The sequence below is a fragment of the Channa argus genome, chromosome 14, assembly GCF_033026475.1.
Source record: "Channa argus isolate prfri chromosome 14, Channa argus male v1.0, whole genome shotgun sequence".
In the NCBI taxonomy this organism is placed as follows: domain Eukaryota; kingdom Metazoa; phylum Chordata; class Actinopteri; order Anabantiformes; family Channidae; genus Channa; species Channa argus.
In genome coordinates, this window is record NC_090210.1 from 14651770 (window position 1) to 14666146 (window position 14377).

The 14377-nt window shown below is 37.5% G+C and overlaps 1 protein-coding gene across 1 annotated transcript; it reads left to right on the top strand.

Annotated features, from left to right (window-relative positions):
- The first annotated feature begins 6899 nt into the window (after nt 1–6899).
- mrpl37 (mitochondrial ribosomal protein L37) lies at nt 6900–12766 on the top strand. Its single transcript, XM_067529355.1, has 8 exons — nt 6900–7417; nt 8268–8451; nt 10322–10437; nt 11175–11363; nt 11478–11632; nt 11791–11922; nt 12090–12164; nt 12406–12766. The coding sequence occupies exons 1-8, from the start codon at nt 7033–7035 to the stop codon at nt 12481–12483; spliced, it is 1314 nt and encodes a 437-aa protein (XP_067385456.1). The 5' UTR covers nt 6900–7032; the 3' UTR covers nt 12484–12766.
- Nucleotides 12767–14377: the final 1611 nt, after the last annotated feature.

Below are 14377 nucleotides of genomic sequence, written 5' to 3' on the forward strand. Positions count from 1 at the left end.
AATAAAAACCAAACCAAAACAAAATAAAAGAAATAATTTTACAGTGGTTACTAAATATGTAAGTAGGTTGCCACACATATTTGGATTTATATACAATGTATGATGTCATTCAACAATATCATTTGTCATGTGCTCAATGGTTCTCATCTCATAAAATTCTCCTGAGAGATAAAAGCAATCTTTAGGGATAGAAATATGAATCCTAAAAACACTGTGAAGTGCTGTTGGTAAATACACATTTATTTAAACAGAAAATGGCACATCTTTAAAACATAAAACTTTTTAAATATTTTATTGTCTAATGCTGGCATAATTAAAATAAAAATTATTGATCTGAAAGATATTACAAAGTTGCTTTTTTAAAATAATGACAAGTTAGGTTGGGTGCTGGTTGTGAATGTGTCATATTTTATTTTAACCATCTAACAGTCCAAATTGTAAAATATTATTACTTTTTTATACGTAGTCCTTATATACAGTAATATATATAGTTTAGTTGTTATAAAATGTCATTGACTTTTGGGTTGGATGGATAACAACAAAAGATTTCCTGTTGTTGTACTAATGTCAGCATTAATTGTGCTTTCTACCTGTGACACCACGTCAGATGTGGGGAATTTTTTTGCACCATTACCTCCCATATCAGGTTGCTGACAACGAAGTAAGGGTTGGTGTTATCAGCCTAAACGTTTTTCTGGTATGGTTATCACAGCTTTAATCGGGTCAACAGTGCTGGGATGTACTTCCTGCCTCAAGCCCCGGTCAGCAGCTTCTCTACTACAGTCTTTTATGGACATGTCACTGAGAAATATACGTGGAGCTGAAACCAGAGCCGTGCTCAGTCTAAAAGTGAGAGGCTAGACACGTACACAGACAGGAAGTGAGAAGAACCAGACATGTTAGTTTTGATTATCAGTTTGCTGTACTGGACTCAAACTGAGGGTGAGATTTTTTGTTGTAAATTTGATTTTGTTTTTGAAGTATTGCTGTGCACTAATTTATTATAGTGCTTTTGTTGTGAAATTTAGTAAAAACATGATGACAGCTAAATAATTTTGTTGTTATTTAATATTTTATACATAGCTGTTACAATGTATTTTCTTATTGCTGTTAATCTTATAATATTAGTTTAAAAGCTATAATGGAGTGCATTTGATATTATAAAGGTTACATTTCCTCATGTATTGTTAACTTCAGGACAAATAATACTTGGGAATTATTTGAACAACAATTTTAACATATATGAAGAAAGAGTTCTACATCCATACATGTTCTGTACATGGTTTTCTGTTTCTACATAAACATGATAAACACAAGCGGAAAATTAGCCAAATAAATATTAATATAGAAACTTCTATATTAAAAAAACTTCTATACTATGCTATATTACTATTCTGTACTTCATCAATTTCAACATAACCCTAAGAACATAACCCTAAGATACATTAAAAAAAATATGGTTGTTATTTAGTAAAGACATTTTTTAATTTTATTTATTTTATTTAATTTTTTTGTCTTTTGGGCTTATCCAGTGAGTTCAGGGTCGCCACTGCAGATCACTGTCCCTATGTTGATTTGGCTCAGTTTTTACACCGGATGCCCTTCCTGACACAACCCTCCCCAATTTCTACCGGGCTTGTACCGGCACTGCACAGCTGAGGATGGGAGACATATACCTAGACATTTTGTGAACTCTTACTTCTTACCACAATGTTAATATAAGATTTCAAACTAAAGTTAAGTTGTTTTTGGAACGTTCAGCAGATAATATCCCAATGAGATAAACAGTGACATTTGTAGATGTGGTCTGGCCAATGACAAGACAAGCATAAAACAATATTCTGATTCTGTCTTACTGAAACAGGATTACGCAACAAGTATCGAGGCTTAAATAAGCCAACACAAAGAAGTAAGCCACACATTTACTGCCAATATTTAACACAGTTACTCTGTTCCTTAGAGAGTTATTTAATTGTCAACACTTAAGCAATATATAAATAAGCTATATATTTGGGCATTGTCTAACAGTTCATCCTGCTAATCTTGAAAGGTCCTATCAATTGGAGCTATTCCACTGAGATAAAACCATATCAAAAAATTTGTCCAGTTACTCAGGAGAATTACATTTTTAACTTTTTAAAATTTCTTTTACTGCATTTTCTGTAGGTGGTTGCAGTGCAGCTGTGAGCATAATTGGAGAGAACAAGCAGCTTTCACTTGGGGAGTGCTTCAATCTGACCTGTGAGTTCACATGTTTGGGAACCCAACATGTTGCACAGCTGTGGAGATACAGCCAATCTGGGGTAATTCACCGATATTCATATAGTTTTTTGACACACATTATTCTTTTTATGCAATAAAACTGAATGTATTGTTGAGCAAATTCTCAAATGTTGTTGTTGTCAAAAAGTGTTCTGTTGTTGGTATAGTATTAAGCCCTTCAGCGTGTTGTTTGTTTAATGAAAAAAAATTAAAAGAGACATATGGTCCACAAATAATGGGGACGCTGCAAAAAGTATGGGTAAAAATGTATAAACAATATTACATCACAGGTATGGGCATGGGTAAATATAGACTAAATGTACGTAGCAGTCGAAATAAAAATGAGATTGAAAACAAATGACAAAATATAGGTTAGGACCCTTGAGAGATCCTAGGGACATTTTATACCATTCAGTTTTTAGTTTTTAAGATATTTTGGCTATGTTGAACAAATATAGCTAGAATTTGTCAGAGGATAATCCTTTTTAAAAAAAAAATTTTTATCCGATATTTATCTTAACGTAAATAATGGATTCCTTTAGGTTAAGATTTCATTTTGGAATACTGACCTTCGATGTTTTATTTTTATATTTGTCCACCAGATGGCTCTACTTTTTCCTATTCAAATGATGCAGAAAAATTTCCCACTTTTTACGATTTTCTGTAAGGGTGCCTTGCTAATAAAATGATACGTGTGTAGCACTGCTGATGTTGGATTAATGGTGTGTGTGTGTGTGTGTGTGTGTGTGTGTGTGTGTGTGTGTGTGTGTGTGCGTGTGTGTCCAAATTCATATATTTTTCTCTTAGTAGGCCACTCTTTATTTAGATTTAAAACTAATTAGGATCAAATGTGTGATTTTTAATTTTAAATCTAACAGTGCAAAAAAAAAAACAACAATGTATCAAAATCAATTTTGCTGCCATGTAAACATAACTAACATCAGGTTGGATCCAGACTTGATCTAGTGCAAGTAACAAGTCGTGTCCAGTACAAAGTTTGCAGGTGCAGGTTTGCAAAGTTGCCCCATACAGGTCTCTGCTCCATGGTGTGCCGTTACTGTTTGCATTTTCGTTCACTTGTGTCACCAGCTTACTCAGAGAAATCAGGTATCCTATTTACATGTAAATAAGCTGACAATAATCTGGTTAAAAGTGCATGTAAAGAGATTTCAGTGAAACTCAGCTTTCTGCTTGGTGTTTACAAAGTCAGTTAAGTGTTAAGTGCTAATGCAGCGTATCATAATTGTTTTTGTCTTCTAGGATGGAGTGTCCCTTGTCAATGTTTCCTTCATCCTTTCTAATGTGACCATGGACTTAAATATTTGCTCTGCTACGAAGGCGGACACTGGTTCTTACCAGTGCAAGACACAGCCACCCCATGCAATCAGCCAACCTGTCTTGATTCAAATAACAGGTAAGATCCCAATAAACATTAGCAGCTCCATCCTTTTAAATGTCCATTTCAGGTAACTAGGTAATGAAAACATGTTTTTTACTGTCATTTTAAAAAAGAAATCCAAAAAAGAAAATGGCAACACTAGGCTATTTTTTAATGGACACATAATATTTGGTGATTAATTATTGACAAATTATGGACAATTATAAATTATGAAGAAAGAAATTATTAAAATACACCTTGCAAAACACCTAGCAAATCATATGTTCCCCCCTCACAGAAGAAAAGCTAATCAAAAAGTTCTGTTTTCAAAAATAGAATAACTAAAGCACATCCTTTATAATAAGGAATTATATATTTTACACATTTGATTAATTCAACTATTTAATTAATAGTTTTTGTTTATGATAGAAACTTTGAACCCTATAATTAATGATACCCCACCCCTCTCCAGACAACCTAACAACAAGGAAATCTACACAGCCAACAAACAGCAGCCACCAACCCAATAGTGCAGCGTGTGAGGGCACACAGCCATGTGATGCAACTTCTCAGAATGGTATTAATTTTGCTGTATTCTATATCCTATGAGAAGAAAGTGTATAATTAATCACAGATTATTGTATTTCAGTACTTATTTTGAAAGAAATATGACAAAGACCCCATATGTATTGTATGAAAATGTATGTTTTTGTGGTAAAATATATTGCCAGTGATAAGACTACAGCAAGAACAAATTCCAGTTAATGTACTACAGTATCTACAGTACAGGCAATACATAAATTGAATGAAACTACTATATATAATTTACTACTGTAAATGAATTATAGCTTTTAAAATACTGCATATGTTTCTCAGTTGGGCAGTGTGGTGGTGGAGTGGTTAGCTCTGCCTCACAGCTTGAAGGTCCCCGGTTCGACAGCCTGTCCGACTGTGGCCTTTCTGTGTGGAGTTTGCATGTTCTTCCTGTGTTTGTGTCGGTTTCTTCTGGGTACTCTGGTTTCCTCCCACAGGCCAAAGGCTCGCTTGTTAGGTTTTTTGGTTACTCTAAATTGCCCGTAAGTGTGAATGGTTGTGTATATCTCTGTGTTGGCCATGAGAGAGACTGGGGACATATCCAGCATGAACCCAGCCTTTTGCCCAATGACAGCTGAGATTGGGTGGGTGTACCAACATTTTTAACTATTTTCTCTCATAAAGTGTTTTATACTAAATAGTAACAGGACTATGTTCCAATAGAGAAGCAGTGCTATTGAAATTGGCTGGTTGTGGCTCAGTTAGTAGACCAATTATAAGTGAACCACAAGGTCAGTGGTTCAATTCCCAGTTCCCCTTCTCAAAATGCTGGAGTGTCCTCAGATAAAACAGTCACGGAACCCATTTTGCCCCAGGCGTCTTTTCTTGACATGTAATTTACATTGAATAAAACAGTTTCTTAACTGTAACTGAAACTATAAAAGTCAGGGTACATAAATAGAATTGTGAAAGGAACTATTTGTAACTAAAAGCACAATGTGCATCCATCTGTGTCCATAGGTCTGCAAGGCCAGATCTGGTATTGGATGCTGCTGGGAAAAACTGTCATCCTCCTCCTCAGTTTTGTCTCCTTGGCTGTAAAATATAAGAGAGGATGAGAGGAGAAGAGATAAGAAAAGACAAGGCAAAAACAATGCTGTGACCAATACCAATATTGAAACTTACTTCCATCTATTCATTGTTGCATTCTTCACTCATGAAATAAAGCATTCACTGTTTGTCAGGATTCATGTGTCTCACATGTTAAAAAATTACTGTTGATTTTATTGCTTCCTTCCAGAAAATACTAATCTTTGCTTTGTCCAATTTGTGTTACATCACAACAATCTGGGATGTAAATTGTGTCACACTTATCTTTCTGAGTTATAAATTTATAAAGAAATAAAATCTATGTAATAAATATAGCTGTGTTTGTATGATGTCTATATTTGCATATTATACATTATTATCACATAACTATAACAGTAAAACCAAAAAAGAAGTATTACAACTGACATTAAAATACCAATGTGGATGCAGGGCTTATTCAAAGTGAGATGTATGTACAAACCATTTTAATAATTATTATTATTAATGAAGTGTTAGTATTATTAACCTATTCATAATAATGATGTTTAGTTTTGGTTAAGTGTGAATTAATTTAATAAAAAAACTAAATGTGAGGCATGACATGAGGGCATGTCTTTGATTTATTATGGCAAATATACAATTACCTGATGAAAATTTTGAAGGAAATAAAATATTGTCTATCATATGCTACACACTCCAGACAAGTAGTTGGTGGTAATAGAACTTTAAGTTGTTTTGCTAACTGTATCTGCCATCTGTATGCTCTATGATGAAGCAAGTTCAAAAGGCCTTATATTCTATAGACAAATGAGCAGATCATGAGGCCAATGTAAGAACCACACATTCATTTAACCCAATCACAAGAGGCAATTGGCTGAACTGTCTCCACTGAGCTTATTTAAAAATATTTGCTAAAGGTTCCAGTGATGCAGTAAGTTGGAAAGATGAGTTTGGGTTGAACTGTTGGCAATGTCTCCGGGTATCTTGGTGGACAGAGGACACAGGACTGGGAAAAGTTATCCTCTCCGCAGTGCCTTGAAGGCCTTAAGACGGGAAATTAATTATCTAATTTAGAGAAATAGAGGTGAAGTAAAGTCCTGCTGCATACCTGGGCACGCTGGACTTTAGGGAAATGAAACAGCAGAGTTTATATCCAAGTCAACTGCAAACAAAGAGTCAGTAAACATTAATGTATCCCTCAGGAGAGAGGAGTACAGTGGAAAAATCAAAGAGAGCATTGACAGGGAGTGCCAACACCAATGGGAAAAGGAGCCAAAAGGAAAGCATTATTTCTCTCTACCACCTGATATCAAAGGAGTCATTAGTAGGTCAGGAAGTTAAAGGAATGCCATTAAATTAACTCCTACTGAGACTCGGCCACTGTTGGTTAAATCTATGTCTGCCCATTATAGGAAAACTACCGTTTGGTGAGAGCCTGTCAGACTTGGGAATTTTGGGTTTTTTCAAAATGACAACCACCACGTAATTTAGGTACTTATACTGTTCCTACATGATACAGGACTATACATAAAAGTATGAAATATGAGCGAACTAGTTATTGTTTTTCCTGCAGATGTCAGTATTACGCCTGGAACTGTTTACGCTGACAAAAACCGCAAAAGAGAAGAAGATGAAGAAGACGCAGTAGAAGAAGAAGCGGGATCCAACATGGCGGCGTCCTACAGGAGCATTTACTGACAGGCAGTCACCTCGGGCAAAGTTACAAATTAAGTCTTAAAAACCTAATAACAAATAGTCCCGGAGATAACATGTTTCCAGAAACACTTCGGTGTTTCAAAACGGCGGCTCCGCTGTTTTCTCAAACTGGTCTATTGAATGGCTCTCGACGAATGTCCACACATGGAAAAAGCAGCCGCCAGCAGGCCCGGAGACACTTCAGTGTCAGCTGCTGCCACACAGCCAAAGCTCGCCCAGTACGTAAACACCGGGAGACGGTGACGATTCCCGGACTGGAGATGGTCACCTACGGGGAAAGGATGCACTTTGTGCCTGGACTGGCTAAACCCGCTAATCCTCATTGGGAGAGGGACTACAAGGACCCACGATTTTACAGGTCTCCCCCAGTGCACGAGATGCCGCTATACAAAGAGAAACCATGTTATGTGTTCAACCAGAGGAGCAACGTGTTGGAGGGTAAATTGTCATTACTATATACGACCGCGACACAAGCTCAACACTGTGCAAAAACTAGCTGGTGTTGTTGATTGTGTATATGAATGTCGTTACTGCATTCTCGGTGTTTTTGCTCTAAAGGTTACGAGAAGGGAAGTGAGCCCTGAGTTACAAACATAAACTGAGATTTGAATGATATAAGATATTTACGTATGTTTGTACAACTTAGCTAATGATCTAGAATTAGAATAATTTAGTTTACTTTGGGTAAAACTCGAATTCTTGTTAAAATTAAATAAAAATGCTTCTGAAACGATTTGGACAGAACATGTCCAAATGAGGGAAGAAAACACAATTATGTGACTAACACAAAATAAAACATCAAATACATTTCACAACATCAAACTTTGGGTAGAAAACACACGGAAACAAAGAGCAGTGTCTGTGTTTCTCCACCATCTACAATAAAAAAGGACATAACAATGTCATAAAATAATATTTTGTGTGTAGTAATTATAGTGGAAACCCAAAATTCACATTCACTGTAGTGGTTGAGGCCCACTGTCTCACAGCCACTTCTGACTAATTTAAAATGATGACTTGTTTCGGGATTTTGAATGACACTTTGTGTGTTTGGACTACTTGAGGAATGGCAGTCTCTCCTAACACAATCTTATATGTCTGACCCAATGACTTGTCAAGTCCTCTGTAATGCAGTGATAAATTACAGTTTACCATAGTGTTTTTACTGTGATCTATCATGTGTAAAATGAAAGTGTTGCAGGTGAGGGGAAGTAATTGACTGTTATGTTTCAAACCTCAAAGGCACTTCGTAACTTCATCTCTGTCTCCCTCTATCCCTCTCTCTCAGGTGTGCGTCAGGCTCTGTGGTTGACCAAAACCAAGGTGATCTCTGGTCTGCCTCCTCAGCTTCTTGCACTGGCTGAGAATCCTGCCAATCAGATTCCAGATCAGGATGAACGTGTGCAGAATGCAATCAAACATGCCCGCTTCTGGGACACAACAGAGGACCGACCAGGCAAAGAGAAATACAGGTAGAATGTCACAAAAAGGACATGTAGTGTTTGTCTGTTAAATGAATTGCTGTTTAAGTAAATTGTGATGAGTGGACATCAAATAAATGTGAAGTTTTGTTTAAATCACATCTCAGATTCTCATAAATTCTACTGCCTAAGTTGGTCTTTTATGTGGAAATTACCTGAACTGGATTGTCTGCTCTATGTATCCCAATGAATATCTGAAAGATGCCATGTGGTCAGGATTCCTTATCTATTGTATATTCCAACAAGTGCAGAAATTGTGTTTTTACTGTATCACGGTCAGGCCAGGTCAGTGACAGTTGTGTGGAATTTTAGGTCTTTACAATGTGGTGATACTGGCATGATCCAGACAGGATCCATAAAATAAGCTGTTGTCACGGTGTTGTGCGGTGAAGTTTAGCATGGGTTTAAAATGCTAAATGACACCAATTGGCAAAAAATGAACAGGTATAATAAAAAGAGAGAGAGAGCCGTAAGGTGCATTCACAGTGAAGTGCCTGGTATGTTTCTGTCCCAGGAACTGAAGTCAAGGATCCTTCTTCGGGGTAAAAATTCTTATAAATTGCATTTCCACAGCAGGCTCAAAGCCCTGGGAAGCCAAAGTACCCTGCAGGGAAATCAAAACTCAATGCTTAGTTGCTTTTCGCATGTGTAGTGAGCCCTTTTAAAAATACGGGTTGGGTAGAATCTTACACAACATTTGACCTATCAGCAACATAGAGCTTAGAAATACCAATTCCAGAGAAATTGGGAAGATTTGTAAAAAAATAAATAAATAAATAAAAAAGAACAGCACTGAAAATAAACAACATATCAGATGTTGAAACTGATTTTGATGGCAGCAACACATCTCAAAAAGGTTGGAAGAGGGTGATGTTTACCATTATGTAGCATTCCCGCTTCTTTTAACAACTCTCTGTAAATATCTGGGAAATCAGGAGACCAGTTGCTGGAGCTTTAGGAGAGGAATGTTGCCCCATTCTTTTCTGATGCAGGATTCTAGCACATTCTAACAGTCCTGTGCCTTTGTTGCTGGATTTTCATTTTATGATGTGCCAAATGTTTTCTATTGGATAAAGGTCTGGACTGCAGCCAGGTCAGTTCAGCACCCTGACTCTTCTCCTGTAAAGCCATGGCCCAGAGAACACTGCAGCATAACTGGATCGTGTTCATATATGGCTTCATCTTTGCATGATACAGCTTTAACTTACATTTGTGGATTTCACAATGAACTGTATTCTCTGTGTGAACATGGACCTCAGTGTTCCTGACCCATGCAGTGATGTCCAGTAGATAATCATGCCTGTTTTTAATGCAGTGCTGCCTGAGGGCCCAAAGATTACATTCATTCAGTTTTGACCTTTGGCCTTGTCCCTTGTGCACAGAGATTCCTCCTGATTCTCTGAATCTTTTGATGATATTATAAACTGTAGATGGTTGGATCTTTAAAGTCTTTGCAATTTTACATTGGAATTTACAATTCCAGAAAAATGTTGCTTAATGTAAAATTGTGAGGACAATACTTAGATGCAGTTTGTCACAGGTTAGTGAACCTCGGCCCATCTTTGAATTTGAGCGGCTCTGCCTCTCTGATATGCTCATTTTATACCCAGTAATGTTAATTACCTGTTGTCAATTAACCAAATTAGTTGTCAAATGCTCCTCCATTTGTTTTTGTTTTGCAGAAATTACATGCCATCACATTCAAAATGAGCTGATGCACTGCTAAAAGTAGCAATTACATTGATTCACTAAATATTTAATTGAAAATCTGCAGCAGATGCCAGCAAACGCACTTTTACACACTTTGCGGGGGAAAAAAATCTGTCATCTTTTACTCTCTTTGCATGTGTTTGTCACCCAGCAACACTCTGCTCATGAACCTGCTCCATCTGTGTGCCACTCTGCAGTCTAGTCACCCAGCAATTGGAAGGAGGATCTTTGCTGAGAAATACTCATTGGCAGCTACATGGAAGAGAGGTATTCGACGCAAAGTAGAAAAGTATTTAAAAATTAATTTGCAAAGATTTAAAACAAACTTTCATTTTGTCATTATGAGGTATTGTTTGTAGAACTTTGAGGAAAATAATGAATTTAATCCATTTTGAAATAAGGCTGTAACATAAAATGTGGAAAACGTTAAGTGCTGGGAATTCTTTCAGAATGCACTGTACAGCTTAATTAGGTGCTTCTAAGACGAGGGACTGGAGCATACTGATTTACAACTGACATAATATCTAAACATTAGGTCTTTTTGAGTTTTTAATATGATTTGTTCAATCAGTGTGCTCTAATCTATTCTTTGAGCTTGGTTAATCTTTTGATTATAGGTATTGTGTACCTGTTTGACTACTGCTCTTGCTACAGAGTAATGTTTTTATAATTGGTCCTTTATTTGTGCACATCATGTATGTTAGCAGATATGCAGGTGCCACAATACATGTTCCTGCTGATAGTTACATGCTGTTCTACTAACTGATGTTAGAAATGTAGCAGAGCTCTAACAGATGTAACGAATAATGCAAGATTTTCAAAATATCCCTAAAGTAAAAAGACATTTCACTGGTTATGTGAAAGTATTGACTGGTAGAGCAGCCAAGAGAAAAATCTTTATCACTACAATCATCACAGTTTTTCCACAACTATAGTGGTTGGGGAACTGTCAGAGAAACATCAGCATGCCCTCAGTTTTATGTGCTTTTTATTGTATGTACCAGATGAGGACCTAATCCAGATTAGAGGCCAGAATGGTTTATTGCATAGCTGCATGGATCCTCTCCCAGAGGTTTCTCAGAAACAGGAAGTGGCAGACACAGCAGATCATGTCCTGGAAACCTTCTATCCTGTTTCCCCCACCATTGACCTGCAGAAAGTCTACGTGTACAAGGAGGAGGCGAACTGCTCAGGTGAGCAGAGTACCTGTGGTCTGATGGCAGGGAGCAGATTTTCCTCAGGTCTAAATTTGCACAGCACAGGTCATTTAGCCTTTGTTCATCACGACATTTTTCTCGTCCTTTCAGGTTTCAGGACAGACTCCACTTACCCTCATGCCCACACACTCTACTTCGTGGAGGGAGCTGATGCTCGCTGCAAGCTCCAGCCTGAACAGTTTAGAGCCAAGATGCTGATGTTTAGCTTTGGCAACGCTTTGGCCCGTGCTTACACATTGTACGGGGTGAGAATATACAAACACACAACAGGGAGCAGCTGTTAGTCAATTTCCTGTCATAATTATCAGTCTGACTTTATTGCTTTGCACTAAACATAAATATCCCACTCTCTCTCCATCATTGTCTCTTTTGCATTGTGTGTGTTTTTGTGTGTTTGTTTCAGACACAACCCCAGCGTTTATTGGATAGACCTGTAACAGTACAGGCAGTGGGGACCAACGGTAGAATTTTCCAATTGATGGTTTTCCAGCTAAACACCACAGATCTCTCAGGAAACGATGGCATCAAGAACCAGGTGCTTCACCTGTTAATAGCTTCCAGAAAGCTAATGGTTACGGATAATGCTGATAATGCCCACATTCATCTAGTACCAAATAAAAAAGCTACTGTCAGAACAAATGTTCTACCCCTATTTTCATGATGGTTTGTCTCATTCTGTTAAATGTTTTCTGTCTGTTGCAGGTGTGGCTTGATAAAGATGTTGAGCTCTATGATTTTGCTAAAGTCCGACCACTGATCAAAAAGAAGCAGGTCAAGGTAAGACAATCACATCCAGCTATATTCTGTCATTGAGGCCATCAAACAGGAGTGTGTGATGGATTAAGATTTGAATCAGTTGACTTCAAAATAATTATTACAATAAGACTATGTTCTGTGATAGTTTAGCAGAGACCAGCCTTTTTTCTCCATATCTGTACTCTGTCTGGATAATTTCGTGTTATAAGAGGAAGGAAGGAGCAGTTGAGATTCTAATTGTTTGCTGTGTGTTTCCCTGCAGGTACCAGCTGGTCTGGTGGGTTACAAGCCTGAAACATTCAGCAAGTTTCTAGCCCTGTACCTGCACGGAGCTGTATAAGAATGGTTACCTTATAAGAGTGCGCGGATGTGTATAAATGGATACACTCTCAGTAGGGAACCACTGGTGAAGAGTGTGTATAAAATCTAAAGCAGGAACCTACAAGAGAACTCATCTTTTCTTTTGAAACAGCTGTCATCATGTGTGAGGATTTGTGTATTTTTTTTTTTCAACGCATGTTCCAGTTTAGCCAATAAAACGGTCACTATCGCTATGTATCATAGTGGAATTTTCATGGCTTCCTGTTAAGTTAATTTACAATGAAAATGGGCTGCTGTCCTTATCAGTTTTTTCTTGTTTTTATTTATTAATTTTTGGTCGGAAGTAAAGGAAGCAGGGATGGATCTTGAGTGACATTAAAAATCGTCTTAAAAAGGACCAACTGGTGAACCAAAGACAGGGCCCCTCCGGTCTGGTCCCAAAAAGAATGCAATCCGAATGGTGTCTATGATCAACAGCTGTCAGAACACACGTGAATCACAGTTGGCTTTGTAAACAGACTGTTCAGAGTTCCTTTTCTGACTCCAGTCCACTGTGGAAATCACCTACAGTAAGAGCAATGTAAGAAAGTGAACGGATGAACCATGTTTTCTTTTAACTTACATCCCAAATCAACACGCGGACAATGATCCGCTGTGCCGACCCTGAACTCATGAATGAACGTTTTGAGTCGAGCTTTGTTAGGCTAAACTCAGTAGGGTTTCCCTGATACGATTTGTCTGGACATCTCTAAAAAAGATGTTTCTTAAGACCATTTAATTAATAAAGAAATAACGTTACAGTGTGGCTGCATTTCCCAGCAGTGACCCAGCATCTACTCCCTTCTCAGACTAGATAAATATATGAAAAGTCACACTTTAAAGACATGGGGAAAAAAATATGGACTGATCACTCCATTTGATTCCTTGAAGAGAAAGGTGGACATATTCAACAGAGAGATTGTGTAAAAATGCTGAGATTTGCATACTGTAGGCTACAGTCTAGGTAAAATAGTTCAAAATACAACACTGATAATATAATTGAATCCTAATGTGTGTGTACAGAAATATAAAGAGGGGGTGCATTACTCGACAGAGCTGATTTTAGAGCTGCCAAAGTTTGCATTCCCCTATAATGGAGCAGTGATGCTAATGATGTTTATGCTAAGACAACCCAAACCTGCCCTGTTAAACCTGCCCATTTGGTCAGAAAATGTCTGAAAATAAGCTTAAGGGGGTGTGCATTTTTTGGCGGAGCTAATTTTTGAGCTGCCAAGAATTGCATCGCTTAATAATTAGGCATTGAGATTGATGTGTAATATCTAATTATCACTCTAAAGTTACACAGTTTTAGAGACAGGTGTTAGGATGTTTTAGCTTGATAATGCAAATCTATTGGTTGATTCAGTCTATCTCAGGGCCAACACAGAGAGACATGCACAGACAACCATTCAAACTCACATTCACACCTACAGGCAGTTTAGAGTCCCCAGTTAAGGTGTTCAAACCAGGAAACTTTTAGTTGAGAGGTGGAAGCACAAACCACTTCACCACCATGCTGACCCTCTAGGTGATGGTTGAGAAGAGAAACTCCCTTTAATAGAAGAAAACTCCAACAGAACCAAGCTTAGGGTGAGCGGACATCTGCCTCAGCCGGTTTGGGTGAGAGTGGAAAGAAGAAAGAAATGAGTAGCCACAGGAAGTTTTTACATCTCCCCTACTTCTTTAGAATTGGGGTTGTACTTTCCTGCACTTATTAGCCAGTTTTCCATAGCATAAAAAATAAATAAATAAAAGAATAAAAGTAAAATAAAAAAGACACTGTAATTGCATGTATTGTGTCGACTTCATGACAAGATTTAACCAAAACTGCAACAGTGTGCGTTTTCCTCACAAAGCCTGTTGTGTTTTCCTGG